This window comes from Protopterus annectens, chromosome 2.part2 (assembly GCF_019279795.1).
Source record: "Protopterus annectens isolate FY-2018-M chromosome 2.part2, PAN1.0, whole genome shotgun sequence".
In the NCBI taxonomy this organism is placed as follows: domain Eukaryota; kingdom Metazoa; phylum Chordata; order Ceratodontiformes; family Protopteridae; genus Protopterus; species Protopterus annectens.
In genome coordinates, this window is record NC_056730.1 from 596,098,481 (window position 1) to 596,123,545 (window position 25,065).

Sequence of the window (25,065 nt, forward strand, 5' to 3'; positions counted from 1 at the left end):
TTAGCAATTCTGAATGTCCATGACTTGTTTTGTTGTTGCTGTGGATAAGCATATTTCAGCCTTGTTATGACCTCATCAGCACAGCACAAACAGAGTGTTTCACTAAACATTAGAAACACAGGGCTGTTATACCCAGCTGATGACCATTATTATTAGGGTCACTGCAAAAATATCCCAAACAACCAACTAAAACAATAAGTAAGAAGGTCACTGAAAAACCACTCAGTAAAAACAAAATGAAAACTCCAGCAAAGCTAGAACTTCCACTGAGTGACCTCCCAAACATCTTGTATCAGAGGCACATGGGATATATGCAAATAATCCTTATGAACATCAGGTGTTTCAGCTAATTGGAAATTCTGAATGTCCATGATTTGTTTTGTCACTTTACTGGACAATTTCAGGCCAATAAAGCCAAACCCTACTAGCTGTGGATATGCATATTTCGGCCTTGTTATGATCTTGTCAGCACAGCACAAGCAGAGTGTTTGACTAAGCATTAGAAACACAGGGCTGTTATACCCAGCTGATGTCCATTATCATTAGGGTCACTGCAAAAATATCCCAAATGACAAAACAAGTCATGGACATTCAGAATTGCCAATTAGCTGAAACACCTGATGTTGTTTTACTGGACAATTTCAGGCCAATAAAGCCAAACCCCACTAGCTGTGGATATGCATATTTCAGCCTTGTTATGACCTCATCAAAACAGCACAAGCAAAGTGTTTGACTAAGCATTAGAAACACAGGTCTGTTATACCCAGCTGATGCCCATTATCATTAGGGTCACTGCAAAAATATCCCAAACAACAAACTAAAACAATAAGTAAGAAGGTCACTGGACATTCAGAATGGATTCAAGTTGTTGTAATTCAGTTTTCTTGAGATTAGTGAGGGTTAGCGAGTAAAGAATTTCCTGAAAGAAGGACCGTGCGACAGTAATTGGCAGGGTCCCTATTAGGTGACAAACAAATAGGGCCGTTGGTATACAGGGTACAAAGAAAAAAACAAGGAAAAGATTAACCCTAGGAAAAAAGGGATATTCAAACAAAAGAAGCACACCATGTTGGTTTATAGAGATCAGTGTAAGCTAATAAAAGAAAAAACAGAGTAAAAAAAGTAATACTCTGTTAACATTGTTAGAAAAATAACAGTCTATTTAAATTTGTTTCTCTAGATGCCGACAAATCCAGTTGAAAGACAGCCAGAGGAGATGGAGGAAACTAGACCTTACATACAAAAATGTAAGCTCTGGGTGTGCATTATAATAATACTCATGGCATTAATAGTCTATATTTGGTATGTTATACATATATACAAAGAGTTCAAGGCAATTCAAACAAAAGATCCTAAAAATGTATATACAGATAGTTCATGGCTGAGGCCAAGTAAAATAGTAAATAAAAATGAAAAAGTTGCAAAACAGGTAAAGGTAATTCAAAAAAAGAAGTGTACATACAGAGAAGTATGTAAATAAAAAGGTTAAGAAAAAATTTTGAACAAAAAAAATCATAAAAATTTATATTTATATGCACGTGGTTCATGACTGAGGCCAAGTAAAATTCTATGGCTGAGGCCAAGTGAAATAGTAAATAAAAATAAAAAACTTGCGGACCAGATGAAGGTAATATAAAAAAAAAGAAATGTACATACAAAGTAAAATGTAAATAAAAGGTTAGGAAACAATGGGGAGAGATACTCCAGTATAACAGCTCACGAGAACAGGGACATTATGACTGGGTACCTGATTTCAATACATTTCTGGCCATGCAAATTTTGTTTGCAAAGGTACATAAATCAAATTGTTGGGTTTGTAGCCACATTCCTTACAGAGTGAAAATACCATTACATGCAATCCCTGTAAAAGTTATGGATACAGCTTTTATGTTTAAAGGATTTTATAAAAATAGAATTGCAAAACAAACGGCCATAAAAGAATATTTACAGTTGATGGAAGCAGAAAAAGGGATACTCTGTTTTCAAATGAAAGGGACACCAACTCTGGACACATGACAAGCTTGAGTATCATGGAAGAATTGATAAAATAAAAACAGTATGGGAGTTATCACATAACATTTCTTTTAAGGAAGGGATGAAAGACTACTTTAAGAGTGAGGCCACAACTAATTTAATGGACCAAGAGAATGTTAGAATTCTGGCAGAAGGGTTGTTTTCATATGTGGGAAGAATGCTTACAAATGTCAAACAATAGGATGGCAAGGATCCTGTTACATAGGGTATGCAGTCTCGATGATAAGAATTACTCACACATTACCAGAAGACATGGTTAGAAATCACCGGAAAAAAGGGAGGTTCCTGACAGCTTTTCCAAAATAGGGGATGATTTAAAACAGCTGGACATAGGAGAGGGTGTTATATCAGGAGTGGGAATTTTTCCTGGTTTGGTGCTGCTAAGGCAATATGGGAATTACAGAAAGTTGCAAAGCTGATGGAAGTTTTAGCAAATGCAACTTATGGAGCTATCTCAGATATAACAGAAGAGATGGTAGCAACGAGGACAGTGGTCCTCCAAAACAGAATGGCCTTGGATTACTTGCTTGCTAGCCAAGGGGGTATGTGCGTTAATCAAAATGGAATGCTGAATCCATACATCAACATTTGGATTGAATTGCTGAGGTTTCCTTAAAATCCAGGAAAACATGGAATACAGAGTGGTCCGATTGGTTAAGTGGACTGTTTTCAGGTTGGTGGGGTACTAAAATCATAGCATTGATTCCCCGCATTGTTATTATCTTTTTATCTATGACAATTTGTATGTGTGTTAAAATTTGTCTTAATAGAACTATTAATCAAGTAACTGGCAATGAAGAAATGGTATTAAGTGCACTGGACTAAAGGGTTCAAAGTACAGAGGATCATATTTTTCTGCGAACTGCATTTCTTTTTCTTGGCTTAATTAAAATAAAAAGGGGGATTGATAGATATTATATAACATTAAATATTTTTCCCCAAAGCCATTCTGAAAGAATGTTCTTATAAATACAAGGTTTTGAAATAAATGTGTCTTTCTAAAAATGCAGAAACTGCAAGGCTAAATAGCAGAAGTTAAAAATAGACACATGCTTAAGCAAGGATGAAATGCAAAATTGAAGTAAACAATTAAATGTCAGACACCTGCAAGAATGCAACATGCATAGTTAGCTTTTACTGCAAATACTTATTGTGGGTTAAACATTACTCTAAATGGCATCCTGTTACGATAATAAGGAAGTTGTTCAACAGGGACTTTCTGTAAAGTCTTCAGATACAAAAATGAAAAATAAGCAAAGAAGGACAAATAACAGAAACAGAAACCAGTCATGCAAACCGCAAGGACATTGAAAAACATCTGCTGTCTTGGAATGGGTATATAAACTGGACATTGTTTTCTCTTTTTCAGAGATGTATTGATCGAGTGTGCATCAATCCTGTTTGTTTAGAAGGAAATATTTTTATTCTAGCTATGTTATAAGAGAATTGAAATAACTCTGACAGTCTTAACTGCTTGGCAAGATTTTGTACTGATGCAATAAATGATAACGGATACAATAGTATGTTGTCAGTCTGGTCACTTCTGCCATTATAAAATTTAACAGTCAAGTATGCACTGGATAAGAAAGAATTGGTGGATATGTTTTGAGCACACTGTCTTATTAGGAGCTAAATAAAAGAGGTTGAATAGAGGGAAAGGGTCTTGGATAACTACAGGAAGGGGGCAGGTCTAGAATGATTTAACAAGGGAGTGTTTCTCATGGAAGGTTATGTCATAGCTGGAAATATTGAGTACTGTAGTGATATACTGTAGTGGGTCTAATTCAGAAGACTGAAAAAACAAAAGATTGAATCCCAAAAGACTGAAAATTCAAAATAATGAATGATGGAATGTTGCCCCTTTTCCACTGCTGTGCGATCTTGGAGTTGGCATATATAGTTAGCAGGGGGTGTGGGGGATGCAGCCCGCCAAATGAGGGGTGCAAGGGGACTTGCCCCTTACATTAAAAATGTGTTCAGTATTTTGAATTTCTAGTCTTTTGTGAGTCAGTCTTTTGGTTTGTCAGTCTTCTGAAGTAGACCCCATATATATAAATATGGGTTCACTTTATACTTTAGAAATACTGAAATACCGAATTTCAGTATTTCGAAATCATAAAGTCAAAAACCGCAAATCGTGAAAGTGCATAATCGCAAATTCAAATATCTCAAATTTGTGGTTATGGCTTACGGTACATGGCGTGCGGTGTTGGGAGTGTATCGTGTATGGATGTAGGTGCAATTGAAGGTAAGTGAGTGTTTTGTAAGGGTATTGTGTGGGAGTTTGAGTGTGTCTGAATGTGTATAAGTGTTGGATGAGTTGATGTCTGTATAAGTGTGATGTTTGTGTGTGTGCGAGAGACTGTGAAATGTGTGGGTGTGTTTCCTTTTTGTGTCTAATTGTGCAATCTCAGAGTTAGTATATAGAAGTAGGGGGGTGTGGGTAGTGTAGGTTTGTTTGTGTTTTTTTGTTTGTGTGTGTTTTGTTTGTTGTACTGTTTGGACGATGTATGTGTTGTGTGATGTATGGTGTGTATGTGTTCGTAAGTGTGTGTTTCACGATTGTGTGCTATTGGGATTATGGACGTTCGACTTTATTATTTCTAAATACTGAAATTCATGTCAGATGGGCGAAAACCCAGTATATCGACGACCACATCACTGAGACGACATCGCCAACAGAATGCATCCCCGACAATGGTGAGTAGTGCAGAATGGGATTTATTCCCATTCCCTCACTGTAGTATGATCTCGAAGTTGGTATATTTAAGTAGGGGAGGTGTGGGGGGTGCAGGGGCTTGCCCTCCTGCTATACATGTTTTGATGTGTTTTTGGAATGTATTACGGGAACGGGAATGTATTCTGTTCCGTAATACTTTGACTTACCGTTGTCGGGGATGCATGTTGTCGGCGATGTCATCTCAGGTCTCCTCATGGTATGTATCTTAGTTTTTATCATTTTGTCATTCAAATGTATAGCATTCTGAAGAAGTTCTACCACCTATAAAGAATGAAAGCTTAATTATCTGTTCTTAGTCTGTGTATTTTTATTTATTTAAATATTTAAAAGTTTATCTGTTGTTGCAGCCGCTTTTCATTTTATTTTTTTTTTAAATTTAGAAGTTCACAAAGTATATATATATATATATATATATATATATATATATATATATATATATATATATATAAATTTTATTTCTGATGAAGTTCTGGAAGTAAAGGAACAAAAGCCCTAAACTGATTCCTGTTTTTTCTTTTTTAGCACTATGGCTTTCAACAGGGGTGTTTTTATTTTTCAGTTTCTAATTATCTAACATGTTTTTAGAAGAAATTTTAGTTCAAACACTGGGATACAGGGAGAACATGCAAACTTCACAGAGGCAATGATCAGTGGAAAATTTGAAAACCTAGGCTGTGGAGCATGGAAGCAAAGAGCTTACAATTGAGCCATCATAGTGCCAGATTTCAAATAAACTTGTATTTAACATAGGTATTGCACAAAGTGATACATTGTGGGTATGGCGACACAGGAGTTTGTTACACACATCAACAGCCGGAAAGTTGGTGCACCCTTACAGAAATCCAGGACTCCCTGGATGTAATTATAAAACATTATTTTTTAGTTTAAATCTGCATGTTCAAGTGGTCCTAACAAACTCTAATATACCAATTCAACTATGTCAGCTATAAATTCATGCTCAAAAAGATGTTGCGTCAACATAAAGCTCAGAACAATTTACTGTCTTATTCCTAAATTATCTACTTCTTCAACCATTTACTACTGCCAGAGTTACAAAAGTATGTTCAGGTTTGCAAATGCATAGTTATAACTTTTACAGTTTGCAACAGTTTGACTTAAAAGGTACAAAACACAAATGCCATTAGACCATATTATACCTGTATCAACATTCACCTCAATAAGTGAAACAGAAATTTGATTTTAAATGTTCAAAACCAAATTATCATCTGATGAAGGAGCTATTTCATGTATCAGTATGGTATACACTATGCAGATATCTAATGTAATAATTTACAGTTCAATTCACACAAAAAAGTGCAGATTCCCATTTTCTTAGTGTAATGTGATACTTAGAAGAATGTAAGCACAGATATTACTATAGCAATATGGACATGCACAGGTGTGTCCTTTACAATGTTAATTTAGGCACATAGTAATATATGTCCCCAGCATGTCTCTTCATGCCTTTCTGCTTACTTAAAAACATATCAGTAAATAAGTGCAGAGTTGTTACCCAAAGTTACTTGCTTATATTATTTACAATCCAGTATTTCAATGATATCAGTGATATAACCCAATTTTACAGGAGACGTAAATGTCATCAGCGCTTTGAGCAATCTATCAGTATTAAAAACAAAATGAACGGCATCATCAGTTTTCTTACCCGAAGGAAGGTTGGGAATCCCTGTCCATAGTAACCCACAGCAAAGTAGTCAGATTTTGGCCGCAGGACTTTCATGATGTTTTCATAAAATTGAGCTTGCTGTTGCTAAAGAAATAAAAATATCAATTTAATTTCTATCAGACTGCATTTCAAAAATTATATAAAGGAGCTGCATTATTGGAAGTAGTAATATATGCCTCCCATCCAAACCAGTGATAATATTCCCTATATAACAACTGAAGCATCATTAAATCATTTTTCATTTAAATCTATCATGTAAAGTTCAAGTCCATTATAAAATTATTTGAATATGTGCTCATATATAAATTCTAATCTTGAAAAGTGACTGTTTTAAAAATTGTAATTTTCCATTGAAATATGAGCTTTTTTTCTGCATGACACACACACACACACACACACACACACACACACACACACACACACACACACACACACACACACACACACACCCAGACATACACGTATATCTGAAGCAATGCAAACAAGCTGCACGTCAGTTAAGTTTTAAAAGATGAAAACCAATATGTTAGGTTTAGTTATACTTGGGTAAAACAATCCACTGTCAGCCAGTACTAGAATTAGTTGAAGTTGCTTCTCATGTAATAATTAAGGTTTCCATGAATAAATGCAATTCCCTTATGGTCACTCAAGTAATGGGAAAGCAAACAAACTTCTCCATGGACAAATGCTATGCCAGACAATATGCAGAATCCTGTTACAGTGTGAGTATAACAAGTAAAATTGTTGGAAAAGTTAGGAGAAAATGGATGTGCAACAGTATAAAACAGGGAATGACCATAATCCATGAAGATAAATGCATTCCTTAACTAACAAAGAACCTCCAATATTCCCATGTCCACTTTCATTTTTTGACTGCAGTCAGTATAAGGCCCAAGGAGGTATGAGCTACCATTTGTCTCTTGCACATTATCACTTAATAATTCTATGTTTTAATGTCTCAGAGTTCTTTTACTTTAATTCCTTCTTCTGTATGAATTTTTACCAAAACGACATAAAAAAGCATCTTCTCTTTTTTCATGTAAATGTCCTCTCTGTTCGTACGTTTTTTTTTATACTCGCATGTAGATATGCTATTGATACCAATATGCTATATTTCACAGCTACCCCAATATCCATATGCTGCCTCACACACAATGTCAGCTTAAAACATTTTTACAGCTATATATTGAAGACAGGTACCTATTACTCCTCCATTAATTCATTATGGGGTTATTTTCCATTTGCTAATTTCCTGCCTTTGCAACAGTTATTTTTGTGTACTGCACACCTTAGCTCCACAACCTTTCAAGCCTCCAATACAAATATAAGAATCCATCTAAAATAATCATGCACACTGATTTCTTTAATATCTTCCTCATACGTACTTTAATACACTGCCGCACTATATGTTTCTTTTTGATTTTAGAAACACACAATCATTTGTCTGGAGGCATGCACAAGAATAAGTTTTATAAGGGGTCTGCCATCATCTTTATTGAAGGTCCATTTATGAAGTACAGCCATACAAAACACTCTTTTAAGTAAAACAACTCTAAAATTGAAGAAATTCCAGATTTCTGTCAAAGCACAAGAAAGCCTGCAAATGTTTCAGATAACTCAGACCCATAAAATATCCAAACTGCTCACATCTCCTGCAACACAAGTAAGTTATCAACATATGAATGTGTGTGTGTGTGTGTGTGTGTGTGTGTGTGTGTGTGTGTGTGTGTGTGTGTGTGTGTGTGTGTGTGAGTGTGTGTGTGTGTGTATAGTATAGCATGTACATATATATATATATATATATATATATATATATATATATATATATATATATATATATATATATATATATATATATATTGCATTTGTACATTTTCTTACCTGAAGAAATATATGTTATGTATTGTATTTGCACACAAACACATATGCACACATGCATATATTAAAAAATTTACAGTTCTACATACATACATACACACACACACACACACACACACACACACACACACACACACATATATATATATATATGGAGAGAGAAAGAGAGATGTATATATGTTTTATGCATGTTTTGTTTATAGATATATATAGAAATACTTTGAAATGTTGAAGTACAAACATTGAAAAGCAAAACATAAATGCAAGAATACTAAAAGGAGCAAAAAACTTCACACTCCTTGCCAGTTATATCTACCAGCTCCAAGATCACACAACACTGGGGAAAGGGCAAATATCCACTATCTGCTATTCCACAATATCCCACAAAAAACAGCAGCATAAGGAATGAAAGTTATTGTTCTGTTCATTGTGATTGGCAAAGTTATTAAATGGACATTGTTTTGAATCATTTTATGGTTTCTTTTGTGGGAATGCTAGAATTTTGATGGCAGTGATAGATTAATGTGATTCCATTCATTTCCTGCCTGGTTGTACACTGAGCTGGTGAAGTAAATGGGGGGGGGGTGTATACACAGAGAAAGAGAGAGATGGTTGCAGTATACTCTGTTGAATGGTCAAATGCATGCTTTATTGATAGAGTTTACTGTAGGCTCTTTTTATCTAAATCCATATTTGTTGATTGAAGAAGATTTTAAATGTAGGAACATCAAATGTGTGTCAGATGCACTTGATGTTAAGGTAAGTGGGTTTTGTAGTACTGAAAGTTTTGGATAGAGTAAAAGTTTCAGCAGTGGGGTGTGTGTGTTTAAGTATTTGCAGGTTATGGTTAGACGTACAGGCTAGGTAAGATCATCTGCATGTTTGATGATGTATGTGTCTGTATGTCTTGAATAGTGGTACTGTTAGAAAAAGGATTTTGGTAAGGTAATATGTAAGACTTTGGTTAGGGGCAGCAAGAGGTTAGGGTTATCACACATAACTAAGGTGTTACAGGGTGCAAAACCCCTTGCCCGTCATTTTTTTCCTAATGGTACTACTATTCAGGCAAAATATATCTGAGTGCACTGTTTTTTTCATTGACCAATAAAAAGAAAAACTTTCAATTTTTGTGATCAATTTAGTTTTGTAGTTTTGATTTGTCAAAATCAGTGCAACATTTTTTTCTGCATGTTAATCTTGATACCATACTCACATACAAATGCATACATACATAGACACACACACACACACACACACACACACATATATATATATATATATATATATATATATATATAAAATATATTATATGTTACATTCATGGTCACACAACCTGGAGAGAAAGAACATGCCAGGATATAAACTTCCTTTCAATGGAAAGGAATGCCACCTCTGTAAAAGATTATCACTCAAGTGGGATATGAAGAAATGTCTCTTGTGGAAAGTCAATTAATATTTTATAGGTCCTAACCCACCTTATAATAGGTCTGTGCTTTAAGTCTTAGATCAATAAAACAGACTGACTGAGTGAACTTACTCTAAAATTGCTGGACTGTATGAACTATGGCTTTCTTGTGAAGCAGAAAAAAGAGCTTAAATGTTACTAAGTGAACTTTACTTCAATAATAAATAAAACAGTAAAAATACAGAGGAAAATATACATAGGTTGGTACAGATGGAGAAATAAAATAAAATAAAAGGCAATACAAATAGGCAGGATACATACAGAAAAAAAAACAATCTAATCTCTAGATACCAAAGACCACTGGCTAGAATTTACCATAACTATTAGAATTTAGGAATTAGTACTTACAGATAATTCTAGACAGACAATCAGCATCAACATCTAACATCATCTCTTGCAAATAGTGTATACAGTTTTATACAATGCATTTTGCCTAGACCATGTATTATCACATGATATCACTTTTCTAATATTGGAGGAAAAACTAAAAGCAGTTTTTTACATATCAAAAGTCACAAAGGACTTGTCAATACAAATACAAGTATGTCTCCTTCCCCCTAATGATACGGATGCCATTATATCAATTACATCCAATGGAACAAACAATTCCGGTCTTTCTTTTGTGTTTGCCACATTAACAAGAGGAGACAGTAAGTCTGGTGATCCAACAAACTTCAAAAGATATTCCCTGTTTTCTTTTTTTTTTTTTCAAATGGACAAAAGTCTCACAATCCTCTAATTATGAAAACAAAACTATGATTACAGCTGAACAAGGCAGAAGAAAGAGAAAGAAAAAATATGTCATACTTTTACATTGCATTTTCAACTCAAATCCCCTTATCCTGGTATTACACTGACTTCATAATGATAAAGATGAAAAGGCTTACTTATTAAAGTTTTTATATTTTGGACTTTGTATTCTACCAGTTTGTTTTTCTTTTTTCAAGTTTGGTGTTCTCCAGGATTATTGTTGTGTTTTCCCTATGTGGTATTTCTAGTGTCTTGTACATTTCTTAACTGGGACAGAACACTAATCAAAATGGACCACTTTCAGGCTCAGTCTGGGAGAACCCAATACAGTAAAGATAATAAAACTGATATTTTCAAATGGATATATGTATAATAATGCACAGTTAAGAATAGTTTACAAGGAGTCTATTGGTCCAAAAACTAAAGATACAACTATAAGTTAAAAAAATGTCAACATTTATATAACTGGCTCAAAATGCAGCATATCCAGCAAATATTCAATATAGAAATACACACAATTAGGTGTATTGAGGGTAGAGAAGGTAGAGGTGAAGGAAAAGCTAATACAGAATTAAATGAATTTGGGAAAGTTGAGAAAGGTGGGGTATAGTGCAATAGCAGTAGCTGTCTAAACAAGACAGAGTCACATAACACCCTACATGCACTAGCCTTATTGGAATATTCAAAACACAATGGACTATACATGTGATGCTCCTGCACTGGCCCAGTAATCAAGGGACCTCAATCCTCACCACTGGCAACAGCTAGGGGATGTACATACTGGGATGATGACAGGTACACACACAGTAAAGTGCATTTCCCCTTAAGAGCACACAGAGATTATAGTCAGTATGGGGATGGTTTCTCCCTCTTTCTCCAGATCCCCAATAAGACTCCTCACTGGCACAGCTATAGGGTTGAGATCTCATCTGAGTGGCCAAGCCAAAACCTCCAGCACCTTCTCTGTCCAACCAGTGCTTTGTGTCCCTACCCAAGTTGCAGACACACACACACTCTTTGAGGTTTGATTTATATACAAACACATACACACATTCCCGGCAAATGCTGGCACAGGTTTACTATCTATACCCCCTTCTGCCCAAACTATACAGTAGTTTCCACTGCCACCAACCACTCTTATTAATTACTTAAGGCCCTTAACAAAGGGTGTCCAATCCTACTGTGTAATGTTACTAATAATCCAAATGGTAGTCTGACAAAGCAAGGCTATTTAGGAGTGGCCTGTACAGTGTCACCAAATAGATATGCAAGTACTCTAAGAGCTTAAATATATCTCACAATATCAGCCACAAAGGTTTTAATATATTTAATAAAAAATAATAAAAGAACAAGGCAATACCCAGTACACAAACACAGTTACTTCAGAGTTCAAAATCACAGTAAATATTTTGAAACAATATTGCAGGACAGTCTCAAATAAATAAATACAGAAAACATCGAAACTAATCCTTACTATATTCCTATCTATAGCTAAAAGAGATACTATGCCCTAAATCTTACATACAGCAAGGCAAATGCAGATGGTGATGATGAGTGGATGTTCTTACTAATTCCAAGGCGAAACACAAAAATGCACAGTCTCTCTCTGAGAGAGTTCCTAAATTAAGATCAAATATTACTGCTGGGTTAACTTGGATGATGTCACTTTTTGTCACCTGACTTCAGTTCCCAGGCTAAAACAGAAACTAAAAGAATTTAACATCTCTGTGTGAAAAATACATATCTCTCAGATGTTTGCAGATCTTTGAAGTTGTAAAACAATAAAGCACTTTTACATTTTAAACCTATTAATTACTTCTCTTTCAAGACAGTACAAAATCTTCTAGCTCTAGACATTGTGCCTGCTACACTGAAACTGAGAGAGAACTTTTATAGCACAATCATAAAACAATTTAATTTCAACTTATTCTATTGAAGTTGTGCATGTTAACCCTTTTATGTTCTAGTTTCTATTGTTAAAACATACATTTGCACAGGTTTATAGTTTATATGCATTTCTGTTCTAAGTCAGCAGGGCATGCTGGGATTGGATTTTAGCTCAGTACATAACATACAGTTCTGTATAAATCATATCAATATTCACAAATGAATTTGCTTCTATGGGATAAAAGAGGTCATAAGACATAACTGGAATATTTTTTCAATAGATCAAAATATTAAGTCAGAAATAGGGGAAAAAAACCTACCATAGTCCATAAGAAAGATCTTTGTTTTAAGAATGATTTGGAAAGTAATAGTGTTAGAGTGGCTGAAAGGGGTATGTACAAATGTGGAAGATGCCACCAGTGTAATTTTATTTTAGTGGGTGAATGTGTAAGAATAGGTACTGGCCAGTATATTAAAACCACTACTAAAGGTGTCACCTCACAGTAAGACATTGTCCTGTTCGATTCTCAGCTAGAACGTCTTCTGTGTGGAGACATGCATGAATGGGTGTACCTTCGTTGAAGGTTGTGCGTCAGGGCCGGCAACTCAGCACGTAAAAATCCACTGCCAATCATTAGCAGACGGGAGTTCCGCTGTGGCGACCCCTAACCGGGAAAAGCCGAAAGACACAACAACTAAAGGTTATTGTTTTACTTTTGGGGTGGTTTACATGGCAGTTTGTCAAGTATGTCAAATGTTCTATATTGGTAAAACCAAGGGGGAATTTAGAAAGAGGATTTACCAACATCAGTATGACATTTCAATGCTAGATGAAAAGAATGCACTTGCAAAACATGTCAAAAACCACCCAGAACATTATTTTAAATACATGGCTATGGAAAAAGTTGAAATGAGTCCAAAAGGGGGACACTTAGATTTATTTTTGCAGTATAAAGAATTAAAATGGCAAATGAAATGCAATGCCAGTATACCCCAGGGCTCAATGATGTGATTTCTATCAGTTGTATTTTAAAGATGAAAGCTGAATTTGCTTTTTAAAATATTTTCTGTTCAGAGTATTTCAATTCAACTACATTGTGTGTCTTGTATGTTTAGAAATAATATATGTACTGTGTTTTTAAGACAGGCTGGGATGAAGCTGATAGATCAATTGAAAACATGTGACTTTCTTATGTCATCATACAAGTAGAGAATGTAGTGTGATTTTTTTTCATTTTGAAGAAGTCATTTATACCATTGACGAAAGAACTTAAGTTTGTTTTAATAAAAAGGATCCATCATCCTGTAACTTGTCTTTTGGTTGATTTTTTATATTTTCCTGGTTTGGAGTGCATTCTGGTTGTTGATGTAAGTTTATGAACCGACATGACTTGAAATAATAAATCAGGTTCTTTGTTTTATACGTACAGTACAACATAAACTGACTTAAGGTTTCAGTTTGTGTCTTGAATAAGCAAATAATGTGTTTGACTTGTATAAAGAATTTCTCAACCCTAGATATTTGAAAGAACTTTTAGTAATGATATTACTTTTGGACCGGTATTAAGCTCAAATGTGTTAAATAAAACATTTATGTATAACTTTTCACTTCAATGACTTCTACAAATTCACAAGTGCTGAATTTCTGAGCTTAGAGAAGAAACTGTGCATACAGGCTCAACACATAAATCAACAGCATTCACAAACTTATATTTTTTGCCTCACATGGGTCAGTTTCTGCATTAGATACATTGTTTGCATTACTTGAATCAGCTACTTATGGAGTAAGTTTATGCAATTTACAAAAATGCTTGGCTTGACCACATTTCCCATACTGTTTATTAAAAGAGATGGATATGTTTTTTTTTAACCATGCCAATAACCACACCTTGCACAAATGGAACTTGTTGCGTTAAATATGCCTTAGTTCTAACTGTCATCATTCTTGTACATTACCAAAACGTTCTTTGCCACAGTAATTTTGAAACATTTCTTATGTTCTGCTTTGACTTCATAGCACCGATCAGTCTAGTACTTGTAGTTTTCACTTAATTTTAATTGTTCAAACATTAGGCACTCCTTTTTCATTTGAATACTGGTTAACTTTGCTACTATTCACATAATCATGATTTTTTCCTTTGTAAAATCAGATTCACACTGAAGTTTGTTTCTTACTTGTATAAACAAATGCTCTCTTTTGCCACTCAGGATTATATTTCTCACCTACAATCATGCAAATTCCCAGATTTGGGGTCTTTAGCTCTGTGCTTTAGCTCAGTCATATTTGCATCTAAAGACTTGTGGGAACCCTGTTTTCTACTGAAAAACAAATGGCAGATACACATTATCTTGACAGGCTCATAATCATAATCCTGCTGAATCTTATTTTAATGGCACCTAAATCAGACAACTTTTCTTCAGTAAGATTTAATACAAAATACCTTTATTGCATCTTCAGTTATTTACCTTCTGTTACTAGCCTTTCTCTACAGCTGCAATCACCCATTTTTTGTCAATAATCTGCTTTGCTAATCAACTAATAAACTTTTTCTATAGATAGCCCTTCATCTGAATTTCAAAAACAGGACCTCAATCTTTTGTTAACAAAAATCTACTTGAAAAGACAGATCCATTCTTTTGAAAGGAATCTAGACTCATACCACTCTATAAAGAAACAAAACAATAACTTATCCAAGTACTGATCCATATCACTCTTGACTCCCCTAACAAAGATAACAAAAACAAGTAGCCTTTAAGAAACAGTCACACCCAAAGAGATCTGTACTAACAGTCATGCATCATGATGTCTGCTTATTGCAAGGTACAGACTTTGCGATATTACCTGAATGGGGTACATAGTGCTTCCGTTTAAAGAAGACAGAATGACAGCTGGTGCCATCCTCATAGAAGTTAAATTTCTAATATAATTCCATCAAATCCTGGAGCTTTATTATTCTTGAGCTTTTTTATCAGTTCTTTAATTTTACTTACTGTTATAGTATGTCTTTCATTAAGACTTTACCTTGTATTATTTTTTTCTACAAGTCTATCTGCTATTTCTCTATTTTCAACTTGGTTTTATTCTACATAAAATGTATTAATCACATGTAACATTTCCTCTATATCTGAAATTTATTCACAGATTCAGGGTTTAATATATTTTTATTTGATTTGATTTAATAATTAATTTTGACATATTAACTAATCTATGTAGGTCTTTTGATGTCGTAGGATATGAATGGAATTTAAAGTCCTCTAATGTTATTTCAGTTATATTAGTTAAAAAGTCTCTTGATGTATCTTTACTAGTTTTTTAACTTCATTAATGGTAAATGCATCTCCTTTTTAACCTTTAAGTTGGCTGGACATGCTTTGTCTTGTAATAATTTAATATCATTATCCCATTTTCAATTAAATTATTATACCAAGTTTTATTTTTTCTCTTATTACATTAAATTTTAATTTCTTCATGTAGACAAACCTTCAAAAAAAAAAAAAACATAATATGGTATAATCTAACTTTCCATTGTAGCTAATTTCCATTTATTCTTATTTTTTTTTACCTAATCACTCCTTAAGATCACTTTGTTTCATCATACATGCTAGGTGTACAATGTTGATTTTCAAGTGATATTGTATGCCATTTCACTGCAGTTAGTGAGTAAAGAGTCCAACTCTGAACTGCCATAAAAAACAGCAAATAAATAAAACAAAAACAGAGTATATTTGGAACTTTTGCTGAAAGAAGAAATTAAGGAAAGAGATTTCCTGTGAAAATGAAAAAGATAAATAGCTGTTAGCAATTTATCCGCTGGGTCTGATATACTAGTAAGATTGGCTATGCTATTTTCTACATTATTTTTGTTCTCTGGAGCTACATAATTTTTATTGGCAAATTGGTTTACTGGGTTACTTCAAATGGTCCTAAAAGACAATTTTTCAGCAGAGGTATAAGCTTTGTAAAAGCAGTCCCACTGGGCCTGGCATACTCGTAAGGTTATCTCTAGTCATTACTGCATGCTTTCTTCAAGTGCTGAAGCTACGTAAGCTTGGTAAAAGCACATAAGCATAGTATGGCAGATTTTACTCCCTCTTCTTACTCTAGGCAGTCACATGCAAAATGGTTTTGCCAGGATGGAATATAGTCATATCAGAGAGTGTGTATACTGGAAGACACTATAATGTGGTAAGACTGTTGCACTGAGGAATGTACGGACACTGCATTATAGAGGTAGCTGAGAAGCTCTAGGCACATCAGCCACAAAGCATTACCAAAAATGATGATGTTTTGATCACAAGGGAGCATCTGATACCAGCAGTTTTGAAGCAAGAGAATCAAAAGTAGTAGTCTAAGAAAAAAAAAAGGACAAATGTAACACTAATCATTGAAATACACACCCCAGTGATTATAGTGTCCTATGTTCTGAGAGACACAAAGTCATAAAATAGCAAGATGTGAAGAAACCAGAGCAATGTGGGATAAAGACACCCAGACAGTTCCAATAATAGTAGAAGCAGCAGGGCTATTTAAGAAAAAGTAAGTGTATTTAAATATGCTAGCAATGTAAGTATTCTCTTGAGAAGGAGACAATCATTAGTATATTCCGAGTGCTGGAGGAAAGCTTTTAGGTTCATAGGTTCATAGGTTCATACTAGGCTATCTGCCCAAGGGCATTTATAAGCCTAGCCCATAGTTATTTGGCTTTCGCCACCCCTTTAGTTTGAATAAAACTATGCCTATTATTTTGCTGTGCCTCTGTCAAGCAGTGACACTGAAGTAATCCCTGGGGTATATCTGCGATTCCCCATCCATTGGTCAAGATTCCTCTTGAACAAGGCCAGCGAGGTGCTCTGCCTCACATGTACCGGGATTTTGTTCCACAGCATAGGGAGTCTCTGGGTGATGAATCTGTCCCTCCAGCACATTCTATTAATAACCGTGTCAAGGTTCAAGTCTCCCGCCCTTGTGGTTCTGAGGGATCTAGATTTTTTGAGGTGAAGCATATTCATCAAATCAGGGTTTGACATGGCCTTATATGTCAGGCACAGGTCACCTCTGAGCAAGCGGTATGAGACTGAATAGAGCTGGAGTTCTTTCAGTCGGGCAGCATAAGACATATTTTTGAGACCCTTTATCCTTTTGGAGAGGAACTTTTGGGGCCTTTCCAGCTGCTGCAGGTGTCTGGTCAGATACATTCTGAATGGGGCATTGTACTCAATCATAGGTCTAATGAGTGATGAGTACAGGGGCGATGACCTCCCTTGATCTAGATGTGAATCCCTTCATGATCAGGTGGGCAATGTAGAAGGTTTTCCTAACTACTTTAGCAACATGAGTGTCAAACGAAGGCTACTGTCAACCTGGGTCCCCAGATCCCTGATGACTTCTTCTGTGCTCAGTGGATTGCCACCTATATGGTAGCTAGGGGTAACCTTGTTTTTCCCGAAGGGTATGACTATGCATTTCTTGGCATTTAACTTTAGGCCATGGCTCTGGCACCAGTTATCCGTTTCTGTGAGGCCCTTCTGAAGGATAGCTGTGTCAGATGTGTTTTCGACTATGGCGCCCAGTTTGCAGTCATCTGCAAACTTTGTCAGCCATAACCCTCCTGTGTTTGCTTGTACTTCAGAAAAGTAGATGCCGAACAAGAGTGGACCCAGGACTGAGCCCTGTGGGACACCACTTGTGACAGGCTTTGAGTCTGACATGGCTCCAGCAACTCTGACCCTGTGGGTTCTGTCACTTAGCCAGTTTGCAACCCATCTTGTGATGTATGGGTTTACATTCAAGCTGATGAGTTTTTGATGATACCTGAGTGGGGTATTGTGTCGAAGGCCTTTGCCAGGTCAAGGTAGGCTGTATGGACTGCCTTTCCCTCATCAATGGCCTTGGTGACTGTCTCAAAGTCCACCAAGTTTAAAGGCATGATCTGCCTTTGACAAAGCCAAACTGGGTTGGATCCAAAGTCTGCAAGTTCCCTATGTCTTTATTTATGAGTTCCATTATGATCCTCTCCATGGCTTTGCAGATAAGGCTTGTCAAGCTAATGGGACGGTAATTTCCAGGGTCGGTGGAGGCACCGCCTTGTGAAGTGGGACCACAGTCGCCGTGTGCCACTCCTTGGGTGCATCCTGAGGTGAGGCTAAGATTAAACAGCTGTCCTAACTGCGGGTTTAATTCCTCATTGAGTTCATGGAGCACACAGCCGGGGACACCATCCGTCCCATGGATGCTGTGTTTTTGCTTTGGAGAGAGCAGTTCTCACCTGGGCGTTGGAGATGTTTGGGGCTACAATCCTCTGGTATAGATATCCCTCCTTTGGGGAGGGGAGAAGTTTGCACTGAACCTGTCAGCCAGTATGTTGGCAATGTGTGTAGGTTCAGTAATCTTCACATCATTTTGAACTAATTCTGAGCATATCTGGGAGTTTCCTCCTAGGTTTCTAACATAGCTAAAGAAGGCCTTATGATTGTCTTTTGAATCCTTGGCAATTTTTCTCTCAAAATTTGCTTTGGATGATTTTATGAGAGCTCTTAGTTTTTTACTTATAATGATCAAAGGTGTCTTACCTTTCAAGGATTTTGCTCTATCTTGTAGTAGCTTCCTCCTTTTGTTGTAGAGCTTGTTTATGGCTGGGGTCCACCAGACTGGACGCTTGCCTTTGGTACAAAGAGTCTTAGTTTTGTTTGGGATTGCCTGATCCATGCAGTCCTGTAGGTGCTGGTAGAAGGCATTTGTAAGTGATTCAGCGGTTTGAGTAATGTTTACCACTGGCTCAGGGGCCTTAAAGGAGACCACACTAGTTTTTAGAAGTGTGAAGTCGGCTTTTGAGAAGTTTTTCACTGTGGTCTTTTTTGTTTCAGGTGGGGCGGATGAGGACCTCCAGCGAGATTAGTTTATGATCTGATCTCACCAGTGAGGGGTATACTTCGGTGTTGAACATTGTGATCCCATGTTCGTGATGATGAGATCAAGTATGTTTTCTCCTCTTGTGGGGATGGTGACTAGTTGTTCCATGGCATTTGAGTTTATGAACTCCAGGAACCTTTGGGCTAGAGTGTTTGGGCTTAAGTAGTGTTCCCAGTCTATATTAGGGTAGTTGAAGTCACCTAGTATGATGGTGTTTGGAGATACATTTATCCCTCCATTGTTTTCAGGAAGGCCATGTGAGGTTCCTGAGTTTGAGAGGGTGGCCTGTAACATGCAACAAATTGCAGAGCAGTCTTGCCTATGGTTAATTGCACCTGGATGGTCTCCGATGCATCGTGCGTTGCCACCAACCTTGAGGTGTGGGTGTCCTTTATGAATATGGACACCCCTCCTTCTTGGTGTTGTCCGGATTTTGGGGCGAACGCATGATATGAGGTGAAACCTGCTAGTGCTGGGGTGCTCTCAGGAGCCTTGAACCAGGTTTCTGTCACAGCACAGACATCGATGTTCTCCATACTGAGAAGGGCCTCGCATCTTGAGATTGAGACTTCTGGCATTGAGCAGCATTACCCTTAGTTTTTTTACTTTTTGTGTTCTAGGGTGGTAGGTTTAGAATTTGAGCCTTGCCTAAAAAGGCACTATGGGGTGGCAAGAGCCTTTGCCAATATCCGGAAGCCTAGGGGTGACAGGTGCAAGCCGTCCCTTGTGAAGCAGCGTGGCTTGTCCAGCATGTCATCCCAGGCAGACAGACATTGATCCCCTTTGAATGACACCAGAATTTAAGCCAATTATTAAAGCTGATCATCTTATCACTGTATTGTGGCATCATTCTAGGTAAAGGTAGGATACTGCTCAAGGTCAGGGTCATACCTGCCTGGGCTACATAATCAGAGAGCTCCTCAATGTCTCTTTTCATGTAGTCCAAGGAGGTACGTCTCAGGTCGTTGACACCAGCGTGGACAATGACTGAGTCGTACTTGTACCTGCTGTTGAGAACCTGAGTGCTTGTGTTATGTGGCGGATTCTAGCGCCCGACAGGCAGCTTACTGTGACCTTCTCCTTACTCAGTCTGGTGAGCGGACGCCAGTGTGTCTGACTATGGAGTCACCTATGACAAGTATGTTTGGTGTTGTATTTGGCCTTAAGGGCAGTGACTGCTTTGCACACTGATTTTGTTGTTTATGTGTTGTTTGTGTGGTGTATTGAGTTTGCAGTTGCTTGGGTGTCTGCTTTGGAGGCCTCTGCTGTTTAGGTAAATTTTTACTCAGAGCCTCGAGTATGTCTTAGTGTGTTTATGTGTTTGATTCAGTGGTGTGGTTGAGTTATGTGAGACTGGTATTGTGGTGTGTGTAGTTGCCTTCTCCTCCTGCCTGGTCTTGCCAGTCCTGAGTTGAGAGAGCTCAGCCTCCAGTCTGGCTAAATAGCTGCATCTCTCACAAGTGTTAGTGTTACATGGGAGGAGGAGATGGTTGTCCGTGTACATGAGGCAATTGTAACATTGTCTCAGAATTCCCAGATTCACCAAATGGGCAGGAGAGGACGCCAGCATCTGACCCTTCGACATGCTAGAAAGAATTATGAGTTGGTATGAGACAGAAAAGTAGTGGGCTTAGCAGGGAAGTGGGCACTCCTGGGGGTTTTGCTAGTGAGAGATTTGTATAATATAGGAGTGCTTGACCTGCAAAGAGAATGCTTATAAGACAAGGGATATGCTTATAAGACAAGTGCTGAGCTTTTTGAGAAGAAAAAGCTATTTGGAACAAGTGCTGCACTTTTTAGTGTAGGTGTAAACTGTTTAGGTTCCTAACAGAGCAGTTCTAAGGGAAAAATTGAAGAACAGACTTTCTGGAGCCAGAAAGAGTTTAACCTTGTTTAACCGGCGCTGCCCGCTGCTGCTCTAGTGGCAACTAAAACGTGCTTGACAGCAGGGGCTGGAAAGAAGCAGGAATAGACCCAAAAGGGAAAATAAAACTACAGTTTCAAGTCAGTAACCACCTCACGGGGCAGGGAAGCTGCTCAATGTTAGTCACTGCCACTGATGAACAGAGAGACCCTCCCTCAGCCCAAGCAAAATGGCCTCACAGAAACTTTCAAACAGTTCAGGAACAGCAAGCCTGTAACTGAACTTTTAACTCAGAAAAGTGGGAGAAAAGCAAGATTTTTTTTGTTTTTGTTTTTTACAGAGATAGCAGAGGTTCACAAGTAATATCAAGTTATAACAGTGCAGTAAATGACCCCACACAAGAGTGCTAGGTCAAGGACAGAAAATATGCAAGTTTTAAGAAAAAAACGATTTAAAACTAAGTGCAAACAGGAAATTCAGCAAACAGCTTTTGGTTGTGCTCTAAATACAGCTACTAATACAGAAATCAAGTTTAACAAGCCAGAAAATGCTCAAGCTAGGCAGCTATGCAGAAAAACTTAGCAAATAAACAGAGAAAAAATAAATCTCAAAAGTGGCTCCCTTCTTCTCTCAGCCTCTTGGAGGGTGCTTCACCAACAGCCAACAAGCCTGAAAAGACGCTCAAACCACGAGGCAACTAGGTTTTAAGAGAGGAAGATGAAGGAGTTATGGAAATGACCCCTAGTGGCCAATAAAACTACAGTTTCAAGTCAGTAACCACCTCTACGGGGCAGGGAAGCTGCTCAATGTTAGTCACTGCCACTGATGAACAGAGAGACCCTCCCTCAGCCCAAGCAAAAATGGCTTCACAGAAACTTTCAAACAGTTCAGGAACAGCAAGCCTGTAACTGAACTTTATTAACTCTCAGAAAAGTGGGAAAAAGCAAGATTTTTTTTGTTTTTTACAGAGATAGCAGAGGTTCACAAGTAATATCAAGTTATAACAGTGCAGTAAATGACCCCACACAAGAGTGCTAGGTCAAGGACAGAAAATATGCAAGTTTTAAGAAAAACGATTTAAAATTAAGTGCAAACAGGAAATTCAGCAAACAGCTTTTGGTTGTGCTCTAAATACAGCTACTAATACAGAAATCAAGTTTAACAAGCCAGAAAATGCTCAAGCTAGGCATCTATGCAGAAAAACTTAGCAAATAAACAGAGAAAAAATACTTAAAATCTCAAAAGTGGCTCCCTTCTGCTCTCAGCGTTTTTCCTCTTGGAGGGTGCTTCACCAACAGCCAACAAGCCTGAAAAGACGCTCAAACCACGAGGCAACTAGGTTTTAAGAGAGGAAGATGAAGGAGTTATGGAAATGACCCCTAGTGGCCAATAAAACTACAGTTTCAAGTCAGTAACCACCTCTACGGGGCAGGGAAGCTGCTCAATGTTAGTCACTGCCACTGATGAACAGAGAGACCCTCCCCCAGCCCCAGCCAAAATGGCCCCACAGAAAATTTCAAACAGATCAGGAACAGCAAGCCTGTAACTGAACTTTTTAACTCTCAGAAAAGTGGGAAAAAGCAAGATTTTTTTTTGTTTTGTTTTACAGAGATAGCAGAGGTTCACAAGTAATATCAAGTTATAACAGTGCAGTAAATGACCCCACACAAGAGTGCTAGGTCAAGGACAGAAAATATGCAAGTTTTAAGAAAAACGATTTAAAATTAAGTGCAAACAGGAAATTCAGCAAACAGCTTTTGGTTGTGCTCTAAATACAGCTACTAATACAGAAATTTAAAATCTCAAAAGTGGCTCCCTTCTTCTCTCAGCGTTTTTTCCTCTTGGAGGGTGCTTCACCAACAGCCAACAAGCCTGAAAAGACGCTCAAACCACGAGGCAACTAGGTTTTAAGAGAGGAAGATGAAGGAGTTATGGAAATGACCCCTAGTGGCCAATAAAACTACAGTTTCAAGTCAGTAACCACCTCTACGGGGGGCAGGGAAGCTGCTCAATGTTAGTCACTGCCACTGATGAACAGAGAGACCCTCCTTCAGCCCAAGCAAAATGGCCTCACAGAAACTTTCAAACAGTTCAGGAACAGCAAGCCTGTAACTGAACTTTTTTAACTCTCAGAAAAGTGGGAAAAAGCAAGATTTTTTTTTGTTTTTGTTTTTTACAGAGATAGCAGAGGTTCACAAGTAATATCAAGTTATAACAGTGCAGTAAATGACCCCACACAAGAGTGCTAGGTCAAGGACAGAAAATATGCAAGTTTTAAGAAAAAAACGATTTAAAATTAAGTGCAAACAGGCAATTCAGCAAACAGCTTTTGGTTGTGCTCTAAATACAGCTACTAATACAGAAATCAAGTTTAACAAGCCAGAAAATGCTCAAGCTAGGCAGCTATGCAGAAAAACTTAGCAAAAAATCTCAAAAGTGGCTCCCTTCTTCTCTCAGTGTTTTTTCCTCTTGGAGGGTGCTTCACCAACAGCCAACAAGCCTGAAAAGACTTTTGGCAAATATCAAAGCCTGATGCAATATTAATTTATGTCTAATCACACCCTGACTCAAGAATGGGCTCCATAGCTCTCAACCTTCCATCCCCAGAATGTGGAACAGTATTTCTCATAATATGGACATAAAAGGTAAAATGTGGAATGCTTACTAACAACTTGCTAAGAGCTTCAACTAGGAAGTTTATAGGATGATTATAATGTGTTACTTTATACTTAAAAAATGTATTTTGATGAACTAACATAGTTCAGCCCTATTTACTATGAATATCAGTTAAAAAAATTCTTAACACTGAAAGTGTGACAGACCCTTTCAATGTGGAATAATGAGGAACATGGACTTTTTAAGATAAAAATGAGGAATATTCCTTGTAATGAGATATACTTGAGAGTTATGATGTAGGTCCATTCCTGTTATGGTATTAGAAACCCAAAGCATTTGAAGAAATTAAAAAGATTGTGATCTCTCAAATTACAGCAACATGGAACAGTGATACTGTGCTATGCTAATGTGTATGCATAACATCAATATTCAAAGTCAATATTGCTTCCATCTGTGCTGAGACAACTGTATATATTCACCTTGTTTTGAGATCCTAATTTGCAGAATGCAATTTAAACATGTTTAAAGTCAAAACAGGTATGGTAAACAGGACGTTATAAAAACTAAAATGCACGCATTACTTTTTCCTTGTACCACCCTAAGCCATCTGTATAAATCACATCTGTAGATAAACTAATAAAGTTTAACATAATAACTCTCACTATCATTTAATAAGGTAAACTAAAACAAGACGAGCAACTAGTGCCTCATTCTGGCTGTTGACCATACTTAAAACCCACTTTTGTCATGGAAATTATATTATTAGAATTAGTATGTGTCCTTCTGACACAGTAACAGCTTCTATGAGGGCATAAACAGTAAACTGGAAACAACGTAATACCACATTCTTGACCTTCTGACTTCTCTCTCATGAGGTTATTGAGGTTATACAGCAGCATGACCTTAGTCTTCATGTAGGCCATTCTCAGGCTACAGTGCTCCTTTCCTTTTGCAAATTCCTGGATCTGCCATAGCTTCGGGTCTCCCCAAGACAACTTGAGCAACATGAAGGGTGCTTGTGACAATAGATATATATATATACACACACACACACACACACACACACACACACACACACACACACACACACACACACACACACACACACACACACACAAAAGATGGTTCACTGTCATCCTCTTAGGGATACAAGGTGGCTGTTACCTTCTGACTTCATAACACAAGCAGAGCTCAGGCAACAATCTAAATATTTTCTTAATCCACTAACATTTTGTCC

General features: G+C 37.1%; 1 protein-coding gene across 1 annotated transcript in view; it reads right to left on the reverse strand.

Annotated features, from left to right (window-relative positions):
• Window positions 1-25,065, reverse strand: part of LOC122795737 (dedicator of cytokinesis protein 1-like) — a 2,411,902-nt gene that overhangs the window by 635,193 nt on the left and 1,751,644 nt on the right. Inside the window, exon 11 of the mRNA XM_044064047.1 lies at window positions 6,438-6,542. Within this exon, the coding sequence (XP_043919982.1) occupies window positions 6,438-6,542 (105 nt within the window). The remainder of the gene's footprint in view (window positions 1-6,437; window positions 6,543-25,065) is intronic.